Raw genomic sequence first — 23608 nt, forward strand, 5'->3', positions numbered from 1 at the left:
GGCAGTGCGAATAAGTATGTTGGGTGATGTGCGAATAAGCATGTTGGGTGATGTGCGAATACGCATGTTGGGTGATGTGCGAATAATTATGTTGGGTGAAGTGCGAATAATTGTGTTGGTTGGAGTGCGAATAAGCATTGTGAGTGAAGTGCGAATAAGAATTGAGTGAAGTGCGAATAAGCATTTTGGTTGAAGTGGGAATAAGCATTTTAGTTGAAGTGCGAATAAGCATTTTGGGGGAAGTGCGAATAAGCATGTTGGGTGATGTGCGAATAAGCATGTTGGGTGACGTGCGAATAAGCATGTTGGTTGGAGTGCGAATAAGCATGTTAGGTGACGTGCGAATAAGCATGTTGGGTGATGTGCGAATAAGCATGTTGGGTGATGTGCGAATGATTATGTTGGGTGATGTGCGAATAAGCATTTTTGGGTGACGTGCGAATAAGCATGTTGGGTGATGTGCGAATAAGCTTGTTGGGTGAAGTGCGCATAAGCTGGCGAGGGTTTCGCTGTTTCGACCCGGTTCGAGATTGTGGTTTCGTTTGGAGACGCGTGTCCTGGGCGTCAACAAGTGTGGCGTGGACGGGTTCTGATTAATTCTCTTTAATTTCTCTTCTGTTTCTCATTTCATTTGTTTTTTTCTGTTTCTCTTCTCTTTCTCCTTTTGTATATCCCCCGTTTCTCTTATATTTTCTTCTTAATTTAATCTTGTATTTCTCTTCTTATTTTTCTCTTCTTGTTCTTTTCTTTTATTGCGTTTTACCAATATATTTCGTAATAGGAGAAAAATAGGAGGGGAGCAAAGAGGCCCACGAGGGGGGGAGGAGGGGAGAAGGGGGGGGGAGGGGCAGGAAGGGAGGGGTCCTAGGCACTACTTCCGTTGTCCGGATCGCTGGACACTTTGTTATGATGAGGGGGAAAAAGACCTGTTCCGATTCCGTGCGTAATGACTTCCCTTTTCCCCCTCTCTTTCAGCAGGTTACTTTGCTGTCGTTTGCTTTTGCTTGTGTGTGTGAATGTTTGTTTGTGTTGGAGCTTTGGTTTGTTTCTTGATTTCTTTTTTAATGCATTCTTTGTGTATGTTTTTCTGTCCATCTGTCTACATTCTCTCTTTCTCGTTCTTTCTCTTTCTCTCTCTCTCTCTCTCTCTCTCTCTCTCTCTCTCTCTCTCTCTCTCTCTCTCTCTCTCTCTCTCTCTCTCTCTCTCTCTCTCTCTCTTTATCTTTATCTTTCCTACATTTATCATCAACATCATAATCATTGTTATTATTATTTTTATCATTATTATTATTTTACTTCTATATTTCCTCCTCCTCTTAATATCGATATTTCCACTTTCTCTCTTCTCCCCTCCCCCCCTGTCGGCCACCTCTCTCGCAAGACCTCGCGATCCAAATTAGGATTCAGCGCGTTCGCCCGAATGGACCCAGCTTGCTTCAGCTTGCTTCAGCTTGCTTCAGCTTGCTTCTTGTGTCAATCCCGTCCATTTTTGTCGAATTTTGTCCTCATTAACGAGCTTGGCCAAGAAGTTTATTATATTATCCTTCTGTTTGTTTGTTTTTTGGTTTTGGTGGAGTGTATCCTTGTTTTGTTTATTAATATCCTTTGGGTTGAGTATATCCTGTCGGATTTATTGATATGCTTTGGGCTTGAGTATATCCTGTCGTATCAGTATACTTAGGATATTTAGTGTATTTAGTATGATTTTTTAAATGTCATCTGCGTAGAGTATATCCTTCCTTTGTTTCTTAATGTGCTTTTGGGTAGATTATATCCTCTCGTATCCCTGTGGTATTATCCGTGATTATCCGAGATGGATAGGCCTACATTCCTGAATTAGAATCCATGTTTTTTTTTCTTTATTTATTTTATTATCCAGTGACATATTTGAATAATTCTGGATATTTTTGAATGATTAGGATTTATTATTATTAGAATTAATTGTTATTAATTATTATTAATAATTAATTAGAATCCATGTTTCTTATCTTTCTTTCTTATTTAAGATTATCCAGTGACATATTTGAATAATTTTGGATATTTTTGAGTGATTAGGATTTATTTTTTTACGCTTTCCCAAGATCGATGCCGCAGAGAGGAATTTCTCTAAATAGAAGAGCAGGTGTGTGTGTGTGTGTGTGTGTGTGTGTGTGTGTGTGTGTGTGTGTGTGTGTGTGTGTGTGTGTGTGTGTGTGTGTGTGTGTGTGTGTGTGTGTGTATATGTGTACGTGTATGTGTGAACGTGTGTATGTCTGTCTGTGTATCTGTGCACGTGTATGTGTGAACGCGTGTGTGTGTGTATGTGTATCTGTGTACGTATATGTGTGAACGTGTGTGTGTGTGTGTCTGTGTATCTGTGCACGTGTGTGTGTGTGTGTGTGTCTGTGTATATGTGTACGTATATGTGTGAACGTGTGTATGTGTGTGTGTATCTGTGTACGTATATGTGTGAGCATGTGTGTGTGTCTGTGTATCTGTGTACTTGTATGTGTGAACGTGTGTGTCTGTGTGTATCTGTGTACGTATATGTGTGAACGTGTGTGTGTTTCTGTGTATCTGTGTACGTGTGTGTGTGTGTCTGTGTACCTGTGTACCTGTGTACGTATATGAGTGTATATGTGTGTGCGTGTGTGGGTGTGTTCGTCCGTGCGTTGCGTCACACGTGGCTGGGTTGTTTGTTTTTTCTCCGTCTGAGGAAAGAGGCGCCGGAATTAGGGTGTGTGGGCGTGGGCGTGAGGGAGGGGGGTGGGGGGTGGGGCTCTTGATTTAGTTTTCTCATTAAGGGTTTTCTCTTTTATTATTATTTTTTTATTATTTTTATTTCATTATTTTTTATTATAGTAGTTATCATTGTTATTTCATTGTTTTATTTCTTTATTATTATTATTGTTATCATCATTATTGCTTTTGTTATTTTCTTGATTTTGAGATTGCTATTATTGTTTTAACCTTTTTTTTTTCCATTACCATAATTCTGGCAGTTATCAGTGTCGCTGTTGTTGCTGAATTGAACATGGTCTCTTGTGCAAGCCTTGTATATCACCTTAAAAGTAATTTGTTTGTCACAATATTGCGGTCACTTAAATTAGTTTCTTCTTGTGGCCGAACATAATTTGATATAGCTTAATTACTTTTTCTTTTTTGTTTTGGCGGGAAAACGTGGGTGCGCCAAGGTTAAATTTCTCCATGGCAGTGAAAGCGCCAGTTTCTTATTCGGACAACTTGCCTTCTCTGCGGCCTTGTTGTGCGAATTGTAGGGACGCCTTGCGGTTTCGGACTCTTGTGGCTTCGGGGATTCGTCGGAAAAGCTCATTCTCGGATGCTGGATAGATGTGCGGATAAGCAGATAGATATATAGGGAGATAGATAAATGTAGATAGAGACAGACAGGCAGAGATATAGACATAGATACATATAGAGGCAGGCAGGCAGATAAGCATAGATAGCTAGATAAGCATAGATACTAGATAAGCATAGTTAGCTAGATAAGCATAGATAGACAGGTAAACATAGACAAATAGATAAGCATAGACAGATAGACAGAGACAGACAGACATGCAACGAATTTGAAACTATTTCCTCGGGCTACAACATACATTCAATCACGTTTCTACTTTCATTTTTGACTTGGCTGCAGCATTGGACATTTTTTAAATATACCAATCACTTGCAATTTCAGTGAACATTGAGCACGTAATTGGCAAGCTGAGTGTGCAATAAAATGAAAGATTTTTTTTCGTTGAAGTCGTGGTTCGAATTCCCGCCGAAATGAAGCCGAACGAAAGGAATTAAAAAAAAAAAGGCGGGAAATGCTTGAGTGAGTCAAATGAGAACTTGTTTTATTCTCACGATAATGGATCATGAAATCGGTACTTGCATAATGGTATCATATATCTTGTCGATTTTTTTTTTCTTCTTCTTCTTCTTTTCATTTTAATAATGCACTTCCTGTTCTCGTTCTTCTTCTGCCTCTTTTTTTTCTTTTTTGAGAGGAGTTGGATCGGGCTGATCAATATAGAATTAAAACGAAGTTAATGAAAGAGGTGGAAATAAAAGACGATCTCCTATTTTTCCTTCTTTTTTCTCTTTTTCTGTCTTTAAATGCACTTGTTTCTTTTAGAAATAAAGAAGAAGAAAAAAAGGTCCGGGTTCCCGCGCTCAAGATGGCGACGTGATTATTCAGTGGAAACAAAAGACGATCGCTTTTTTTTCTCTCTTTTTCTTTTTCTTTCTCTCTTTCCTTTTTTTTTCTTCTTTTTATTTTATTCCTTTTTTATTCTTTCTTTAAGGATACAATTTCAAGGATGCGAGTTACAGCAAAGGGTTAAAAGGTGACGATTTTGAAGACGCAACAAAGCCGGTTCTCGAGAGACGCAGAAGCAAAAACTAATCTTCAAGCGCAAATAGAAGAGATAAATAATAGTAATAGTCACGAAACGAGGAGAGTAAGAAAACGATGATTAGAAAAAGGATAGAAATATTAAAAGATAGATAAATAAAAATAAGATCGCGGGGAACGGAGGAGCGGTAACGTTCTCACGTGGCTCCCCCCCCCCTACCCTACCCTCCACCTCTCTAACCCTCCAACCCTCTACCCTCCCTCCCTCTAACCCCCTCCCCTCTCCCCTCTCCCCTCACCCCCTTTTCCCCTACCATCCCCCTCCGCTCTCCCCTCACCCCACCTTTCCCCACCATCCCCCTCCTTCCTTCTACCCCCTCCCCCCCTTTTCCCCCACCATCCCCCTCCTTCCTTCTACCCCCCCTCCCCCCCTTTTCCCCCACCATCCCCCCTCCCTCCTACCCCCTACACTAATTCCTCCCCTTCACCCCTACCTTCCAACCCCCCCACCCCTCTCCCGCTAATTCCTCCCCTTCACCCCCTCCCCCCCCCTGTTTCCCCACCCACCCTCCTTTCCGAAAGAAATGCTTTACGGGTCGCATGTTCCTGTGGAAAATGAGTAGTGTGATGACTCTTAGTAATGAGACTACGGCAGCGGAGGGAGGATGGGGGGAGGGGGAGGGGTGGCGGTCTTTCCGTGAGAATCTGAGAGTCCTTGTGAGAGGATGGTAGGAAGAGAGAGGATGGAAGGAAGAGAGGGGATGGTAGGAGGAGAGAGAGAGAGGAAGATAGGAGGAGGGAGAGGAGGATGGGAAGAGAGAGAGGGAGATTGGAAGAGAGAGAGGATGGTAGGAAGAGAGAGAGGAAGATGGGAAGAGAGAGAGGAAGATGGGAAGAGAGAGAGGAAGATGGGAAGAGAGAGAGGAAGATGGGAAGAGAGAGAGGGAGATGGGAAGAGAGAGAGGGAGATTGGAAGAGAGAGAGGGAGATTGGAAGAGAGAGAGGGAGATTGGAAGAGAGAGAGGAAGATGGGAAGAGAGAGAGGGAGATTGGAAGAGAGGAAAATTGGAAGAGAAAGAGGATGGTAGAAAGAGAGAGAGGGGGGAAGATAGGAGGATGGTAGGAAGAGAGAGGAAGATAGGAGGATGGTAGGAAGAGAGAGAGGAAGATAGGAGGAAAAGAGAGGAAAATAGGCGGAGAGAGAGAGGAAGAGAGGAGAGGCCCGTGCCCTATATACCTAGAGGCGATAGTTACACTCATGGGCGTGCAGATATCTCCGGAAGGGCGTCTTGACTCCAATGGCGTTTTATAAAGTTTCATATTCTTAATTGGATTATTTTTGTTTCTATCTATCTGTCTTGTGCTTTTGTATCTTTTCCATTTTCTCTTTCTTTATCTTTCTCTCTCTCTCTCTCTCTCTCTCTCTCTCTCTCTCTCTCTCTCTCTCTCTCTCTCTCTCACTCACTCACTCACTCACTCTCTCTCTCTCTCTCTCTCTCTCTCTCTCTCTCTCTCTCTCTCTCTCTCTCTCTCTCTCGATTCCTCTCTCTCTCCTCCTCCTCCTCCCTCTCCCTTCCCCTCCCTCTACTTTCGTCCAAGCTATATTTTCTCTCCTGATCTCTTTGCTTTCTGTCGTGACTTTCTGTCTTTTGACATTTTTTTCCATTTTTTTACACCAGCCACTCTTCCTACGAAAAATATGAAGTGATATTTTATTCTGAGAAATTCTTCAATTGCTAACTGACTTGGCGCGAAATTTGAAATTGCCCGCGAAAATTTCTGCCCAACCGCTCTCAGTCGGTGTTTGGCCGAACGCTATGACCGTAACTTTTTTTCTATTCGCTTATCTGTATTTGTTTCTTATTTTCCATTTGGCTATTCATTTTGTCTTAAATTTTATTAATTATTCTTTCGTTTTCTTGATCTGATTTGTTTGTATTATATTTATTTTTGAAGAGAGAGAGACTTAAAGGTGATCTGTGCATTCGGTCGGATCGAGTGGATTCACTTGGATTGATCTTACACGAACGCGAACTCACCTGCCGTTTTTTTCATGAGTAAATGCGACTATATTAGATTTCTTGTGTCCATTCTACCCGAGAGAATTAAGGAAATCGTTACCTGTCGTAGTAATTAGGATCCCACGATTATTTAATAACAGAACACATAATTCCTGCAAGGACGCTTTGAAGAGTTTGTTTACATGACTTTATTATCTTATTTTCGCCGATTTTTATTAACTCGCGCTTTCTTTCTTTCTCTTTCTCTTTGAGTTTTATTCCCTTACGCATTACATCTCTTTTTCTTTATTTTCCTTATTTTTTTAAGTTTTGACGTTCTTTGCTCTCCAAACTGCTGCTCGAGAAAGCGCAAAATGATGGCTGGATGAGCAAGGTCCCGTCCGGTAAAAATCTACGGGATTGACACGCCGGGTTTAAGCCGTGTTTGGCGATCGGATAATTTAATTTGTATTTAAAGAGAGGGAGGGAGGGAGGGAAAGGAAGAGAGAGACGGAGGGAGAGAGAGGAAAGGGAGGGAGGGAAAGGGAGAGAGAGGGAAGGGAGGGAGGGAAAGGAAGAGAGAGAGAGGAAGGGAGGGAAAGGAAGAGAGAGAGAGGGAAGGGAGGAAGGGAAAGGGAGAGAGAGAGAGAGGGAAGGGAGGAAGGGAAAGGGAGAGAGAGAGAGGGAAGGGAGGAAGGGAAAGGGAGAGAGAGAGAGGGAAGGGAGGAAGGGAAAAGGAGAGAGAGAGAGGAAGGGAGGGAAAGGGAGATAGAGAGGGAGGGAGGGAAAGGGAGAGAGAGAGAGGAAGGGAGGGAAAGGGAGATAGAGAGGGAGGGAGGGAAAGGGAGAGAGAGAGGGAGGGAAAGGAGGGAAAGGAAGGAGAGAGGGAGGGAAGGAGGGAAAGGGAAAGAGGGAGAGGGGGAGGGAAGGAGGGAAAGGGAGAGAGAGGGCGGGAGGGAAGGAGGGAAAGGGAGAGAGAGAGAGAGAGAGATGGAGGGAGGGAAAGGGAGAGAGAGAGAGAGGGAGAAGGAGAAAGACGAAGAGAAAGAAAGAGTGAAGGAAGAAGAGAGAATGCTAGAAAAAGAGAAAGAACAGAAAGCCCTTCCACCTTTAATTAAACCGCCCACTTAGAGGAGGAGGGTCGATTCACGCCTCTCACCCATGACGAGCGAAAGGGGGGAGGGAGGGAAGGAGGGAGGGAGGGAGGGAGGTGCCTAAGCCTTCTCCCCCCCCCCCCATGACACCGAAAAAGCTTTTTGTGATCGGGCCATTGGCGCCGGATAGCTCACGCCCATCCGAAGCTCGCTCTCTCTCTCCGGTATCCGGCCAAAACGAACGACTTGTTGTGACGATGGCCGGTGTTGGGGTTACGGTGTGCTCCTCCCTCCCTTCCCTCCCTTGGTTCTCTCCCTTCCCTCCCTAGGTTCTCTCCCTTCCCTCCCTAGGTTCTCTCCCTTCCTTCCCTCCTCCCTCCCCCTCCCTCCTCCCTCCTTCCTTCCTAGGTTCTCTCCCTCCCTCCCTTCCTTCCTTTCCATCCTCCCTAGGTCTTCTCCCTAACTCTCTCCTTCCTCTCTAGTTCCTCTCCCTTCCTCCTCCCTCTTCCCTCTCCCTCCCTCTTTCCCCCTCTCTCTAGGTCCTCTCCCTCCCTCCTCCCCCTCTCCCCTCTCCCTAGGTCCTCTCCCTCCTTTCCCTCCTCCCTCCCTTCCTTCCCTCCTCCCTAGGTCTTCTCCCTCCCTTCTCCCTCCCCCTCCCCCTCCTCTGTAGCTCCTCTCCCTCCTCTGTAGCTCCTCTCCCTCCCTCCCTCTTCCTCCCTCCCTCTTCCTCCCTCCTCTTCCCTCTCTTCTCCCTCCCTCCCTCCCTTTTCCCAGTCGCGTGGAACCTTCCGGAAAAGTCGTCAGGTCGCGCTGATTCCTCACCTCTTTGGGTAGTTGCGACGGGGGGGGCGGAGGGGGGGTAATGTGGTGGTTTGTGGGTAGTTCTTGGTGTGGTTGAGGTGTTTGCTGGTAGCCTGTGGTGTTTTGTTTTGTTTGTTTGTGTTTGTTGTTCTTTTCTTCAGTCACCCCGAGGAGGATTCCCATTTTCTTTATGTAATTACGTTTTCTGTGGTGTTTGTTTTTCCACGTGTGTAAGAACCGTGTCGTTTGGCTTTCACTTACTCTGTTTGTTCCTTTAATTCTCTCTTCCCTTTCTGTTTCTTGGCCTCGTGCCCTCTTTCACCCCTTCCTCTCTATCTGTTTCTTATTTCTTTCGTTTCTTTTGCTTCGTCTACTTTGTTGGCTTTTGTTTGTCGTTTTCTTTGCTTCTTTTTTTTTCTTCTTCGTCATCTTTTCCTTATTTTCTTGTTCCTTTTCGTCATCATCATTTATCTTTTTTTACTTCATCATCTTCGAAATCTTTTCTTTCTTTTCTTCTTTAAATCTACGTTGTCTTCTCCGTCTTTCCTTTTTTCTACATCATCATATTTTTTCTTCTTCTCCGTCTTTCCTTTTTTTTTTTACATCATCATATTTTTTTCTCTCCTTTTTTCCTCTATAAACCGCCACTCGCGCTTGGAGTCACGATAATGCATGCAATTTGAGGGGTGGGGGAGGGGGGAGGGGGAAGGGAGGGGAAAGAGAGAGGAGGGAAGAGGAGGAGGAGGAAGAGAGAAGAGGGAGGGGGAAGAGAAGAGGGAGGGGGAAGAGAGGAGGGAGGGAGAGGGGAGGGGGAAATGGGTGGGGGAGGGGAGAAGGAGGAGGGGGAGGGCAGGGGGAAATGGGTGGGGGAGGGGATGGGAGAGAAGAGGAAAGAGGAGGGGGAAGGAGGGAAGAGAGGAGGGGAAAGAGGAGGGAAATGGGAGAGGGAGGGGGAGGGAAATGGGAAGGGGTAAAGTAGGGAGAGTGGGGGTGAGAGGGGAGTGCAAAGAATGTGGGGGGAAGGGGGAGGGAGGAGGAGGAGGGCGAAGAGTGTCTTCTGCTGTGGCGTCGACCTTCTTCGAAGGAGGATGGGAAGGAGCGGCGGCTGAGTTGCTTATTCTTATCAGTATTATCGTTATTATTGTTATTGTTATTATCTCTTGTTATTGTTGTTGTCCCCTACCCTCCTCCTTTTCTTCCTCCTCTTCTTCCTCCTCCTCCTTCCCTTCCTCCTCCTCTTCCTCCTCCTCCTTCCCTTCCTCCTCCTCTTCTTCCTCCTTCCCTTCCTCCTCCTCTTCTTCCCTCCTCCTCCTCCTCCTCCTCTTCCCTTCTTCCCCTTTCCCACCCTTTACACAACAACAATAATAAAATGCCAAGACGCAACAGGACTTGATGAAGAAATGCATTTACGCGCGGGAAAGACTGGGTGACCTGTGTTTGTGTTTGTGTGTGTGTGTGTTTGTGTGTGTGTGTTTGTGTGTGTGTGTGTTTGTGTGTGTGTGTGTGTGTGTGTGTGTGTGTGTGTGTGTGTGTGTGTGTGTGTGTGTGTGTGTGTGTGTGTGTGTGTTTACGTGTGTGTGTATGAGTGTGTGTGTGTGAGAGAGAGAGTGTGTGTGTATGTGTGCGTGCGTGCGTATGTGGATGTGCCTATTTGTGTTTGTGTGCGTGTGTTGTGCGTGTGTGCGTGCGTGTAACCTTGCGCTGTCATGTTTCCTGTGTCATATGCCGTCACACCTCGCTCTGTCCAGACTCGGTAGACCGTAGCGATGCGCCGTGTGCGTATCTGGTTGTGTGTGTGTGTGTGTGTGTGCGCGTGTGTGCGTAAATACGTGTACATCGTATCCGTCACTTCTACCCCTTCCCCCGCCTCTCAGCACCCCCCCCCTCCTCCCTCCCCCGTCCTCTCAGACCCCCTCCCCCCATCCCCCCGTCCTCTCAGACCCCCCCATCCCCCCGTCCTCTCAGACCTCCCTTCCCCCCCATCCCCCTGTCCTCTCAGACCCCCCCCCCCATCCCCCGTCCTCTCGTAAGTGGGTGTCTTCCAAACCTAAAAAGTCTGTAGATGGGGGGGCGGGGTAGGGTGGGGAGGTGGTGGGGGGGGGGGGTGTAGCAGCTGATATATTCTGATCTTACGTTTTATTAAGAAGGGAGCGAGATAGCACCTGGTCTTTCTTTCTTTCTTTCTTTCTTTTTTCTTTTCTACGTATTTTTTTCTCTTTTTTCTTTTTTCTTTGTAGTCTTACATTCTTTTTCTTTCTTTTTTCTTTTTTTTTTCTTCTTTGTCTTCGTTTATGCACGATTTCCTCCTTCCATTCTTCGCTTCCTGATTTCGTGAGGGAGATGAGGGAGAGGGAGAAGAGAGGAGGATTTTGACGAAGGGGAAGAGGGAGGGGGATGGAGGAGAGGAGAGGAGGGGACTGGAAGAGGAGAATAGAGGAGGGAGGGAGGGGAGGAGGGGTAAGAGGAGAATAGAGGAGGGAGGGAGGGGAGGGGAGGGGAGGCGAAGAGAAGGGAGATAGGTGGGGAGGAAGGAAAATGGAGAAGGGCGTAGGGGGAGTAAGAAGGTGGGGAGGGGAGGAGGAGGAGGAGGAGGAGGAGGAAGGGAGTGAATGATGAAGAGGGAAAACGGATAAACGGACGGATAAAGGAGATAGGGAGAAGGAGGGAGAGGAAGGGGAGAAGAGAATTTCAAGGGGAGAGGGGGAAGGGAGAATAGAGAAGGGGGTGGGAGGGGGGGCGAGTAGTGGAGCGAGGAGGGTTCGTCCCGACTCGTCTCGGCGACATTGACCTGGAGGGGACGACGGAGGAGGGGAAGGAGGGGGAGAGGAGAAAGGAGGAGAGAGGGAAGAGAAGATAGATGGAAAGGGGAAGGAGAAAGGGGGAAGGAGGGAGAGAGGAGAAAGGAGGAGAGAGGAGAAGAGAAGATAGATGGAAAGGGAAGGAGAATGGGGGGAGAAGGGGATTAGGAGAAAGGAGGAGAGAGGGGAAGAGAAGATAGATGGAAAGGGAAGGATAAAGGGGGAGAAGGGAGTAGGAAAAGGGAGAGAGAGGGGAAGAGAAGATAGATGGAAAGGGAAGGAGAAGGGGATTAGAAAAAAGGAGAGAGAGAAGGAAAGAGGGGAAAGGAGAGAGAAGGTAAGAGGGGAAAGGAGAGAGAGAGAGAGGAATGAGGAATGAGGAATGAGGGAGTACTTCGGATGGAGGGAAAGGAGGGAAAGGAGGGAGGGAGGGAGGAGGGTGTGAGCGCAAGACAAGCTTAAAAAGTAATATGAGCCAAAAGTTGAACGGATGGAAGGATCTCATGGATGTAAATGTAAATGAAAAGAAATATTCTTTAATATTTTATCTTCCCCTTTCATTCTTCTCTACCCCTTCCCCATCCCCTCCTTCGGTCTTTTCTATTTCCCCTTCATTCCTTCTTTTCTATTCTCTTTCCTTCCTTCTTTTCCATTTCCCCTTCCTTCCTTCCTTCCTTCCCATTTCATCTTCCTTCTTCACTTCCTTCTTTCCTTTCTTTCAGTCCCCCCCCCTATTTTGATCTTCCCACTTTCTCTTTAATCTCCGTTTTCTGTCCGTCCACCCCAGCGCCATCTCTCGGGGTCATTTTTGAGTGAAAGGAAAGCAAATTTTAGTGTCTCGCGTGACTAAGCAGCAAGCAGACGTATCGCTCAGTCAGCTCTGGTTATTGTTGGAGGGTGTTTAATGCTTTCACGATGCTGTTTGTTTTTTGTTTGTTTGTTTGTTTGTTTTAGATACGTAAGAGGAATTAGGGCGTTTGTATTTGGTTGGGGATTCGTCTGTTTGTTGGTATTTTTTTAGTTTCTTCCTTTTAGCTTTTCCACCTTCCTGTATTCTGCCTTCTTTACTTGTCAGATCTACGTATTACTCTCTCCTAATCGTATTTTCTCGCTGCTATTCTCTTTTCTTCCTCTTCTTACTTTTCTTCTGTCTCTCCTTTCCCGTTTTCCCTCTTCCTCCTACTGTTCTCCCCCTCTTCCTCCTCTTTATCACCACTTCTCCCTCTTTTCCCTCTTCCTCTTTATCCCCTCTTCTCCCTCGTTTCCCTCTTCCTCTTTATCCCCTCTTCTCCCTCGTTTCCCTCTTCCTCTTTATCCCCTCTTCTCCTTTCCCTCTTCCTCCTTCATTTTTCCCACTCTTTCCCTTCCTCTATTTTCCCTTTCTCGCATTTCCCTTTCTCCCACTCCCTCTCCCTCTCCCTCGTCCCCCTCCCTCCCCTCCTCCTCATCCCCCTCCTCCTCATCCCCCTCCCCCTCTTTTCCCTTTCTCCCACTCCCTCTCCCTCTCCTTCTCCCTCATCCCTCTCCCTCCCCTCCCCCTCATCCCCCTCCCTCCCCTCCCCTCATCCCCCTCCCCCTCTATTCCCTTTCTCCCCCTCCCTCTCCCTCTCCTTCTCCCTCATCCCCCTCCCTCCCCTCCCCCTCATCCCCTCCCCCTCATCCCCCTCCCCCTCTTTTCCCTTTCTCCCCCTCCCTCTCCCTCTCCCTCTTATTCCCACGTTCGCTGTTCACGGTGGCCGGTCATTCTGAACCTTCTCTCACGTTTCGAGAGATTTGCTTAATGATTCGCCGTGGCAATTCGCTCGTGGCGCTGGCAACCACCGGCCTTGTTTCTGCCTCGGGAAGAATGGGGATGTTGTCTTTGGCGCTTTTCTTGTTTTTTGTTTTTCGTTTTTGTTTTTTTGTGGGTTTGGTTTACGTTTTTTTTTTTTTTTTTTTTGGGGGGGGAAGGTTCTCGTTGTTCTTGTTTTGTTTTTGTTGGTGTTCGTTTGTCGTTTTTTTTTTTTCTTTATTTTTCTCCGTGTTATTCTTCCGTTGTTCTTTTCTCAGGTTCTCTTCCCCTCCTCCTCCTCCTCCTCTTCCTCGCACTTCCTTCCCTCCCCTCCTCTTCTTCTTTCCTTTCCCTCCCTCCCTCTCCCCCTCCTTTCTCTCCCTCCCCCTCCTCCTCTCCCTCCCCTCCTCCGTGTCCTTTCCCTCCCTCCCCCTCCTCCGTGTCCTTGGCCTCTCTCCCTCCCCCTCCCCCCCATCTCCAGCATTAAACCCATCACTCTTTTAAAAGGGCAAATCAATGCAGATTTTGCAAGCCTCCTCCTCCCCTTTCCTCTTCCTCCTCCTCTCCCTCCTCCTCCCCCCATTCCTCCTCCTCATCCTCATCCTCCCCCTCCTTCTCATCCTCCCCCTCCTCCCCCCCCCCTCCCCCATCCTCCTCCTCCCCTCCTCCCCCTCCTCCTCCTCTTCCTCTTCCTCCTCCTCCTCCTCCTCGTCCTCCTCCCCCTTCCTCCTCCTCCCCCCTTCCACCTCCCTCCCCCTTCCTCCTCCTCCCCTCCCTCCTCATCCTCCTCATCCTCATCCTCCTCTCCCTCCTCCTCCTCCTCCCTCCCCCTCCTCCTCCCCCTTCCTCCTCTCCCTCCTCCTCTTCCCCCGCTCCTCCTCTCCCTCCTCCTCTTCCCCCGCTCCTCCTCTCCCTCTTCCTCACCATCATCCTCCTCATCCTCCCCCTCCTCCTCCTCCTCCCTCCCCCTTCCTCCCTCATCATCCTCCTCTCCCTCCTCCTCCTCCCCCTCCTCCCTCCCCTCCTCCTCCCCCCTTCCTCCTCCTCCTCCTCCTCCCTCCTCCTCCTCCCCCCCTTCCTCCTCCTCCCCCTCCTCCTCCCCCTCGCCCCTCTCCCTCCCCCCTTCCTCCTCCTCCTCCTCTCTCTCCTCTCCCTCCTCCTCCTCCTCCTCCTCCTCCCCCCCCCTCCTCCTCCTCCCCCTCTCCCCCTTCCTCCCCCTCATCCTCCTACCCCCTCCTCTCCTCCCCCTTCCTCCACATCCTCCTCCTTCTCCTCCCCCTCCTCCTCTCCCTCCTTCCTCCTCCTCTCCCTCCTTCCTCCTCCTCCCCCTTCCTCCTCCTCCTCCCTCCTCCTCCTCATCCTCCCCTTCCTCCTCCTCCTCCCCCCTTCCTCCTCCTCCTCCCTCCCCCCCCCCCTTTCCCTCCCTCCTCCTCCTCCCCCTTTTTCCTCCCCCTCCTCCTCCTCCTCCCCCCATCCTCCTCCTCCCCCCCTCCTCCTCCTCCCCCATCCTCTCCCTCCTCCTCCCCCCCTCCTCCTCCTCCTCCTCCGTCGTTGCAGGGGTCAAAGGTCAGTTGCAAAGGGTGGAGGTGGTTGATGGCTTGATGGAGAGGAATTAGTAGCCTTGGCATTCAGGGTTTGATTGGGGGAGTGTCGTTGGGGAAGAGAGGGAGGGGAGGGGCGTGGTTTGGTGGGGTAGTTTGTTTTTTCGTTTTTCGTTTTTTTTCGTTTTTTCGTTTTTTTTTCGTTTTTGGTGTATTCGTTATTTCGGAAATTACTGTTTTTTTCGTGTTTTTTTTTGTTTTGTTTTGTTTTCATGTAGTCGTTATTTCTGGAATTGAGAGTATTTTTGTCTCTTTCTTAACACCCAACCCCCCTCCACAAGTCCCCCCTCCTCCCCTCCCCCCTCCCCACCCTCCTTTTGCTCATCGTGAGGATAATCCTCCTCAAGGTCATGACTCAGCAGTTTTTTCTTGTTTTGATTTTTTCTTTTCTTTTTCCGTTTTTTTTTCTTTCTTTCTTTCTTTCTTTTCTTTTTTTCTTCTTCTTGTTACTCCCCGACACATTTCAGGAAATGGACAGTCACGAATAATTTTGATATTAAAATGCTACAGTTGATTATTTGATTTTTTTTTTTTCTCTCTCTCTCTCTCTCCCTCTCTTTCTTTCTCTCGTTCTCTCTCTCTCTCTTTCTTTCTTTCTTTCTTTCTTTCTCTCGTTCTCTCTCTCTCTTTCTCTCGTTCTCTCTCTCTTTCTTTCTCTCGTTCTCTCTCTTTATTTTTCTATTTCTCTTTCTCTCTCTTGCTCTCTCTCTCTCTCTCTCTCTCTCTCTCTCTCTCTCTCTCTCTCTCTCTCTCTCTCTCTCTCTCTCTCTCTCTCTCTCTCTCTCTCTCTCTCTCTCTCTCTCTCTCTCTCTCTCTCTCTCTCTCTCTCTCTCTCTCTCTCTCGTTCTCTCTCTCTCTCTCTCTCTCTCTTCTTTCTTTCTTTCTTTCTTTCTTTCTTTCTCTCGTTCTCTCTCTCTCTCTCTTTCTTTCTCTCTCTCTCTCTCTCTCTCTCTCTCTCTCTCTCTCTCTCGCTCTCTCTCTCTCTTTTTCTCTTTCTCTCTCTCTCTCTCTCTCTCTATCTCTATTTCTCTCTCTCTCTCTCTCTCTCTCTCTCTCTCTCTCTCTCTCTCTCTCTCTCTCTCTCTCTCTCTCTCTCTCTCTCTCTCTCTCTCGTTCTCTCTCTCTCTCTCTCTCTCTTTCTTTCTTTATCTCTTTCTTTCTCTTCTCTTTCTTTCTTCCTCTCTTTCTTTCTCTCTCTCTCTCTCTCTCTCTCTCTCTCTCTCTCTCTCTCTCTCTCTCTCTCTCTCTCTCTCTCTCTCTCTCTCTCTCTCTCTCTCTCTCTCATAGTGATCGAGAAATTATTTTTTTGAGTTATTTCGACTTTTTATTTGGTAAATATATCATGATAGATAAACGAGAAATTATATTTTCGATTTTTTGGTAAATGTAATATTATAATATAACATGGAAACGAAGGAAGAAAGGGGGGGGGTATGCGTGAATGTTAATAGCTCCCCCCCCCCCTCCTATTTGCATTCTCGGAGCACTGACACTTAATAGACTCGGAATATACAACGAACAATACATTTTCTCTTTCTTTTTTACGCTTTTTGAGTTTACGCATCGGGGGGAAGGGGGGCGGGGGAGGGGGATCTAGGGGGGGAGGGACCTACGACCGCACAAAAGCCTTGGTTAATTTGCGGTCGCTTTGCCTTGTCCTGCGGTGGCGTCCCTCCAGGAGCAGCGGCCGCAGGATGCAAGGGACCCTGAAGGAGGAGGATTCGTCTGTCGAGATCCTGAAGGAGGAAGGTGCTGTAGTGGCGGGCGGGGGGTGGGGGTGGGGGGGGGATGGGGCCAGATGTTGGAGGGGGGCGCGACGGGGGGGAGGGGGGAGGGGGGATGGTGGTCGTTGTTGGATTGGTCTTAATGGGAATAAGGGGGGGTGGATTATTTTTTTTTTGGGGGGGGGGACGTCCTGATTGTCACGATGCTGGTGTCCTGTTGGAGAGATAAGCAGTTTGGTTTTCGTTTTCGTTTTAGTGTTATAAGTTTCGGTGAATTGAACTTGGAAGGAAGTGCGAGGAAGTGTAGCATGTGGGCGGCTCGCTGAGGACACCGAGTGAGCATCGGGCGCGAATAATGAGAGGGCGTGGAGTGGGAGCTTAAAGGAGCGCCCCGAGAGCCCATGAGCAGGATGCACCCGGACCCAGACTATTCGGACCTCGAGCACGACTCCTTGGACATCGTCCAGGACTCGCTGGAGCCATGCTACGCCTTCCCGAAGGACGACCTCCTGTACGACAGCCTGCAGCCCGTCCCGACGGGGCGCGGCCTCTTCGGCGGGCTGGACGCCGGGTTCCCGCTCGGCGCCAAGATCCGCTTCAACCCGCTGTCGTTCCACATGCCGGGCATCGGCGACGACGACCAGGACTACGAGGAGATGCTCCACGACCACAGGGCCTTCGACGCCGACCCGAGGGAGGCCGAGGGCGACGCCGACGCCGAGCAGAAGTACTCGTGCAGCAGCGAGTACATCGTGGCCGGCGGCGAGTTCCAGACGCCGTCGCCGCCGCCCGCGCCGCCGCCGCCGCAGCTGGTGGACGTCCCGATGCTGCGGAGGGCGCTGCGGGCGTCGCGGGACGACCTCCGCGGTGAGCGGCCGACGACGCCGGTCCTCAGCCTCCACGGGCGCGGCGGGAGGAAGGAGCAGGACGGCGAGGCGGTCAAGGACGAGCTCGCCGACAGCGACTTCGACAGCTTCGAGAGGAAGCGGTCCGAGACGGAGTCCGCCTCGACGGACAGCTTCTACGACACGCCGGAGGGGGACGTGTACGACCCGTCCCTGCCCTACATCCCGCCCGCCCTCCAGCTCAAGACGGCGCTCAAGACCGGCTTCAAAGCCAGCCGCCTCAGCGTGAACTTCGAGGACGACATCTACGACCCGTCGCTGCCGCCCATCCCGCTGCTGGACGCCCCGCCCGCGCCCGCCCTCAAGTCCGCGCTCAAGGGCAGCGTGAGCTCCCGCCGCAGCGCCGGCAGCGACCTGAGCGAGATCACCAGCGTGTCGCCCGCCCTCGACGACTGGCACGAGGCCCTGGGCGCCACCGCCAGGATGGGCTGGGCCATCCTCCTCTACCACGCCGTCAGGAACAACTTCAAGCCGCGCGCCTTCGCCCACTTGGCCTTCCAGGTACTCGCTCGCAGGGGCCGAAGGGGGCCGAGGGGGGGGGGGGGGGGCGAAGGGGGCCGAAGGGGGCGGGAGGGGGCGAAGGGGGCCGGGGGGGGGGGACGAGGGGATTCTCGTCCGCAGAGGTTTATTGCGCTTTTTATTTTTTTTATTTTTTTCATTGTTTTTTATTTTTGTTTTGTTTTATTGTGTTTTGCGCTTTGGTTCACTTTTTATTATTGTTTCTTTTGTTTGATTGTTTGATTGTTTATGGCGCTTTTGTTGGTTTATCTGTTCATTTTTGTTTATTGATTTACTAATATTCTTTCTTCCAGATATGAACTCTACTCACTCTTTGCCATTATTTCATTAATCCACGTATAAAAGAACAAAATAATAACAATAATAATAACGGCAACAGCAACAACAATGATAATTGTAATAATAATGCTAATGATAATAACTATAATGATAACAGTAGAAACAACAACAGAAAATCCCCCATTAAAAACAACAGTAACAAAACACCACCAATAACAAACACAAAAACAGAGAAAAAACAAGCACAAAGACAAAAAAACAGTTAAAACAAAAACAGCTCAAAACAACAGCAGAAACCCCCCAAAACAAAGAAAAACAAGTACAAAAACAAAGAAAAAGGCTAAACAAAAACAGACCAAAACAACAGCAGAACCCCCCCCCAAACAAAGAAAAAACAATTACATTTACAAAAACCAAGGTAAACAAAACAAAAACAGCTCAAAACAGAAGCAGAAACCCCCCCAAAACAAAGAAAAAACAAGTACAAAAAAACAGTTAAATCATAACAAAAAAACAGCAGAACTCCCCCCAAAACAAAGCAAAAACAAGTAAAAAAAAAAAAAACAGCCCAAAACAACAGCAAGAAACCCCCCACCACCACAAACAAGCCCCAAAACAACAGGAAGTAACCCCCACCACAAACAAGCCCCCAAAACCAAATCAAAAAGCCCCAAAACAACAGGAAATAACCCCCACCACAAACAAACCCCCAAACCCAAATAAAAAAAAACCCAAACCACAGCCTGACGCCCTTTGACCCCCCTCCCCCTCCCCCTCCTCCTCCTGCAGGGCAGCCGGGAGTTCGTGCGCGCCATCGCCGACTACATGACGACGGGGTCCACGCTGCTCAACTTCAAGAAGGGAGACATCATCCGCATCATCACCACGGATCAGTTTGGGGATAATGGTGAGTTGGAGGCGGTGGTGTTGTGGTTTTTTCGTTTTTCGTTTTTTTTTTTCGTTTTTTTTTTTTTTTGTTTTTTTTTTTTTTACCTTACACTTTTAATTTTTACTCGTTTTTTTCACTTTTCTTACTTTTTTACTTTTTAGCTTTCTTACACTTTTCATTTTTAAGTCTTTTTTTCTTTCTTTCTTTCTTTTCGTCTTTTTTTTTACATTTCGTGTTTTTTTTCTTTTTTTCTTTTTTTTTCTTTGGGGGGGGGGGGGGTTGGTATGGTGCATTCCTTCTCAATTCTCTCTTCGTCTTTCTCCTTTTCATTCTTTACTTCTCCCTTATTTCCCCTTATTCCTTCATCCACCTTTCGCTCATTCTCCCTTCCTCCTTTTCCCCCTTTCCTCTCCTCCCCTTCGTTCTGTTTCCTATTTCGTACTCCCACCCTTCTCCCTTCCCCCTCTTTCCCTTCCTCCATTTCCCTCTTTCCCCTTTCGCGCTCTCCCCCTATCCCCTTCTCCCCTTTCTCCTCTCCCTCTCCTTCTCTCCTCTCCCCCTTTTTTCCCCCTCTCTCAAACTCTCCCCTTTCCCCTCCTTTCTCACTCTCCTCCTCTCCTCCTTTCTCCCCTCCTTTCTCCCTTTCCCCTCCCTCTTTCCCCCATTTCTCCCACTCCCCCCTTTCCCTCTCCCCTTTTCTCTCACCCTTTCCTCCCAACCCCTCTCCCATTTTCTCCCTCTCCTCCCACCCTCTCACCCCCCCTTTCTCCCCCTCCCTCTACCCCCCCATTTTCTCCCCCCTCCTGGTAGGGGAGGTGGGGGTGGTAGGGGTTGGGGGTGGGGGAGGTGGGGGGTGGGAATGGGGGAGGGGGTGGTGGTGGTGGTGGTGGTAGGGGAGGGGGGAATGGGTGTGGTGGTGGTAGGGGAGGTGGGGGGTGGTGGTTGGTGGTGGTGTTGATTCTCTGGGTGAGTGCTGTCTTCTGCATTGTTTGTGTTTAGTATTGTATTTTTTTGTTGTTGTTGGTAGTGGGGGTGGGGGTGGTGTTGTCTCCTGCATTGGTTGTGTGTTTATTGTTGTTTTGTTTTTTATTGTTGTTGGTGGGGTGGGGGTGGGGGTGGTGTCGTCTGCATTGGTTGTGTGTTTATTGTTGTTTTGTTTTTTTGTTGGTGGGGGTGAAGGTGGTGGGAGTGTTGGTGTCTCCTGCATTGTTTTTGTTGTTGTTATTTTTGTTGTTGGAGGTGGTGGGGATGGGGGTGTTTTTGTTGTTCTTGCTCTTGCTGTTGCTTTCTGTCTTCTGCATTGTTTTGGGGTTTATTGTTGCATTATTTTGTTGTTGTTTTGTTGTTTTTGCTGTTGCTGGGGGGGCGGTGTTGTTGTTTTGTTGTTGATCTCTGTCTTATACTTTGTTTGTGTGTTCATTGTAGTTTTTGTTATTTTTGTTATTTTCTGTACTGTTCGTGTGTGTTAGGTTGGTGGTGGTTGTTGTTGTATTCTACACTGTTGTATTTTTGTTGTTGCTGATCGGTATCCACACTCAATTATACATTCGAGTAATTTATTCCATTTGCTACAAAGATTATTCTCTCTTGTTTCTTGTAATTCCATTTATTATGAAGGTTATTCTTCTCTATTCTTGTTATTCCATCTGTTACGAATTATGTTCTTTGTTTTCGTTTCGTTTCATTTCAGACAAAATGTTTTATTTGTTTTATATAAAGTTTTTATTTTTTATTTGTTTGTTCTTGTTATCTTCCTCGCTTCGATAACCTCATAACTCACAATTTCTCACTCAAAATCAAATTAACTTTATTCCATTCTATTTACAAGAGGTTTATTCTGTTTGTTTTCGTCTTTATTCGTCTTTATCCCATTTTTGACAAAAGGGTTATTTTAGTTTGTTCTTGTGTTCCTCGTCTTGTTATGTTCCTCGTTCCGATGACCTCATAACTCAACCAATTTTCACAACTCCGCATAAACATCATGGACCTCATTTTCTCAACTCATAAACGTCATGGACCTCATTTTCTCAACTCATAAACGTCATGGACCTCATTTTCTCAACTCATAAACGTCATGGACCTCATTTTCTCAACTCATAAACGTCATGGACCTCATTTTCTCAACTCATAACTCCTCATAAACGTAATGGACCTCATTTTCTCATAAAACCTCATAAACATCATGGACCTCATAACTCCTCTTAAACGTCATGGGCCTCATTTTCTCCTCACAACTCCTCATAAACATCATGGACCTCATTTTCTCAACTCATAAACATCATGGACCTCATTTTCTCAACTCATAAACATCATGGACCTCATTTTCTCAACTCATAAACATCATGGACCTCATTTTCTCCTCATAACTCCTCATAAACAGCATGGACCTCATTTTCTCCTCACAACTCCTCATAAACAGCATGGACCTCATTTTCTCCTCATAACTCCTCATAAACAGCATGGACCTCATTTTCTCCTCATAACTCCTCATAAACATCATGGACCTCATTTTCTCAACTCATAAACATCATGGACCTCATTTTCTCCTCATAACTCCTCATAAACAGCATGGACCTCATTTTCTCCTCATAACTCCTCATAAACATCATGGACCTCATAACTCCTCATAAACATCATGGACCTCATTTTCTCCTCATAACTCCTCATAAACAGCATGGACCTCATTTTCTCAACTCATAAACATCATGGACCTCATTTTCTCCTCATAACTCCTCATAAACAGCATGGACCTCATTTTCTCCTCATAACTCCTCATAAACATCATGGACCTCATTTTCTCCTCATTATCCGGAGTGAGAAGTGCGAGTCTAACGTATTTATCGCCGTTTCCGGACTAACGCTCGGCCGGTTAAAGATAATGATGGTGACGCCGAATGAGTGAGATACAGAGGTCTATTGTTCGTGTGAATTAAGTTTTTGCAATATTTTGTGACTTGTTTTTTTGTGGTTTTTAAGTTGATGTTCAAAATGTTCTAGTTGGTTTTGGTGTTTTTTTTTAAGTTGATGTTCAAAATGTTCTAGTTGGTTTTGGTGTTCTTGGGGGTATTTGTTTTGAATGTTCTAGAAGCTTGTTTGTCTGTTCATTCGCGTATGTTCTAAAGTTTTCTGGGTATTTTATGTTGGTGTTCAATTGTTCTTGAGTTTTTTTTTCACTGTTTGGAGATCTTTGCTTAAGTGTTATGAAAAAAATACAATGTTTCTTCTAGTGTTCTCTGCCTGTTCTCGTGGTCTTAGACTCCGAGGTTCTTCAGAATTAAGGCTGTCACGTATTGTTCTCAAGCTTGTTCTAGTGTTCATAGCTTGTTGTAATTCTGATGTTCTTTGCTCGTTCTTTTTAGTGTTCTTAAGCTCCCAAAGTTCTTCAGCATTAAAACTCTCCAGTGTTGTTCTTATGTTCGTATCCTGTTATATTGTTCTTAACTTGTTCTCATGTTTTCTCCTGTTCTAATGTTCTTAGCTTGTTCCATTGTTCTCAGCTTGTTCCAATATTCCTCTCCTGTTCTATATTTCCTATCCTGGTCTAATGTTAACGTTCCAAGCTTGTTCTAGTGTGCATAGATTGGTCTAATGTTCTTACCTTTTTAATGTTCCTAGCCTGTTCTAATGTTTCTATCCTGTTCTAATATTTTTAGCTTGTTATTTTGTTCTTAGTGTGTTCTAATGTTCCTATCCTGTTCTAAGTTCTTAGCTTGTTCTAAAAATCCTGGCCTGTTCTAATGTTCTTAGCGTGATTTAATGTTCGTATCCTGTTCTCTAAATTCCTTCTCCTGTTCCTAATGTTCTTAGCGTGATTTAATGTTCGTATCTTGTTCTAAATTCCTTCTCCTGTTCTAATGTTCTTAGCCTGTTCTAGAGATCCTAATTCAATTCGTTCTTAGTGTCCTTAAGCTCCAAAGTCCCTCACGAAATTAATCTTTTCCGCCCCACCCCCCCATTGCAGGCTGGCTCCAGGGCACGTTGGACGGTCGCTCGGGGCTGTTCCCGATGGAGTACGTGGTGCCCATCGGCCGCTCGGAGGCCAGGAACGCCGCCAAGGAGAGGGTGAATCACGTAAGTCGCTCGGGAAGAGGTGGTTGTGGTGGTGTTTGTTTTTTGTTATTTGTTGTGAGAGGGTTTTTTTATGATTATTTTTAAAATTTTGTGTGTGTTTTTTATTGGTTTTGTCGAGTGTTGTGGTCGAGTTTAAAGTGTTTTTTTTCATGTACTGTGTATTCGAGAGCCCCCGATCCACATACAATATCATGTATAATATCCACATACAGTATCCACGCACAGGATCATGTACGATTCCCACGCACAATATCCACGCGGATTTATTTACTGACTCCTCCTCGACCTGCAGGTGAAGACGGAGGACATCGACCCGGGTCTGATCGAGAACGAGTCCGAGGTCCGCAGCGCCGTGAGCGGGACGACCTCGACGTGGACGCAACCGCCGCAGCACATGAGCCACAACCACAACCTGAGCCACAACCACAACCACACCCTGAGCCACGACGACTCCGGCCACTCGTCGGGCGGCGAGGGCGGCGGTGGGGGCGGCGGGCGTTCGGGTAGCGGGGCGAGCGGGAGCGGCAGCCAGCCCGTGGTGCACGACGGCAAGCACTCGCTCCTGCAGTTCGCCCTCCAGCACTTCCGCATGTCCAAGGAGCAGGGCATCGTGCAGTCCGACGGCACGCTGCAGGCCAGCAACAACAAGAACAAGAAGAAGAAGACGAGCAAGGACCAGGTCGCGGAGTGGACGTGGAAGGAGCAGGTGAGAAGGTGGCCGGGGAGGGGCGGAGGGAGGGAGGGAGGGAGATGGGCAGGTGGATTGATTGATAGACAGGTAGGTAGATAGATTGATAGGTATATCGATAAATAGATA

At 47.5% G+C, this 23608-nt stretch overlaps 1 protein-coding gene across 1 annotated transcript in view; it reads left to right on the plus strand.

Moving 5' to 3' along the window:
• Positions 1 to 23608, plus strand: part of LOC113817062 (unconventional myosin-XVB) — a gene marked incomplete at its 5' end in the record, with an annotated part of 70126 nt that overhangs the window by 39316 nt on the left and 7202 nt on the right. Inside the window, 3 exon segments of the mRNA XM_070122187.1 lie at positions 18621 to 18738; positions 22682 to 22791; positions 23084 to 23497. Of these exon segments, the coding sequence (XP_069978288.1) occupies positions 18621 to 18738; positions 22682 to 22791; positions 23084 to 23497 (642 nt within the window).

This window comes from Penaeus vannamei, chromosome 5 (genome assembly GCF_042767895.1).
Source record: "Penaeus vannamei isolate JL-2024 chromosome 5, ASM4276789v1, whole genome shotgun sequence".
Taxonomy (NCBI): Eukaryota; Metazoa; Arthropoda; class Malacostraca; order Decapoda; family Penaeidae; genus Penaeus; species Penaeus vannamei.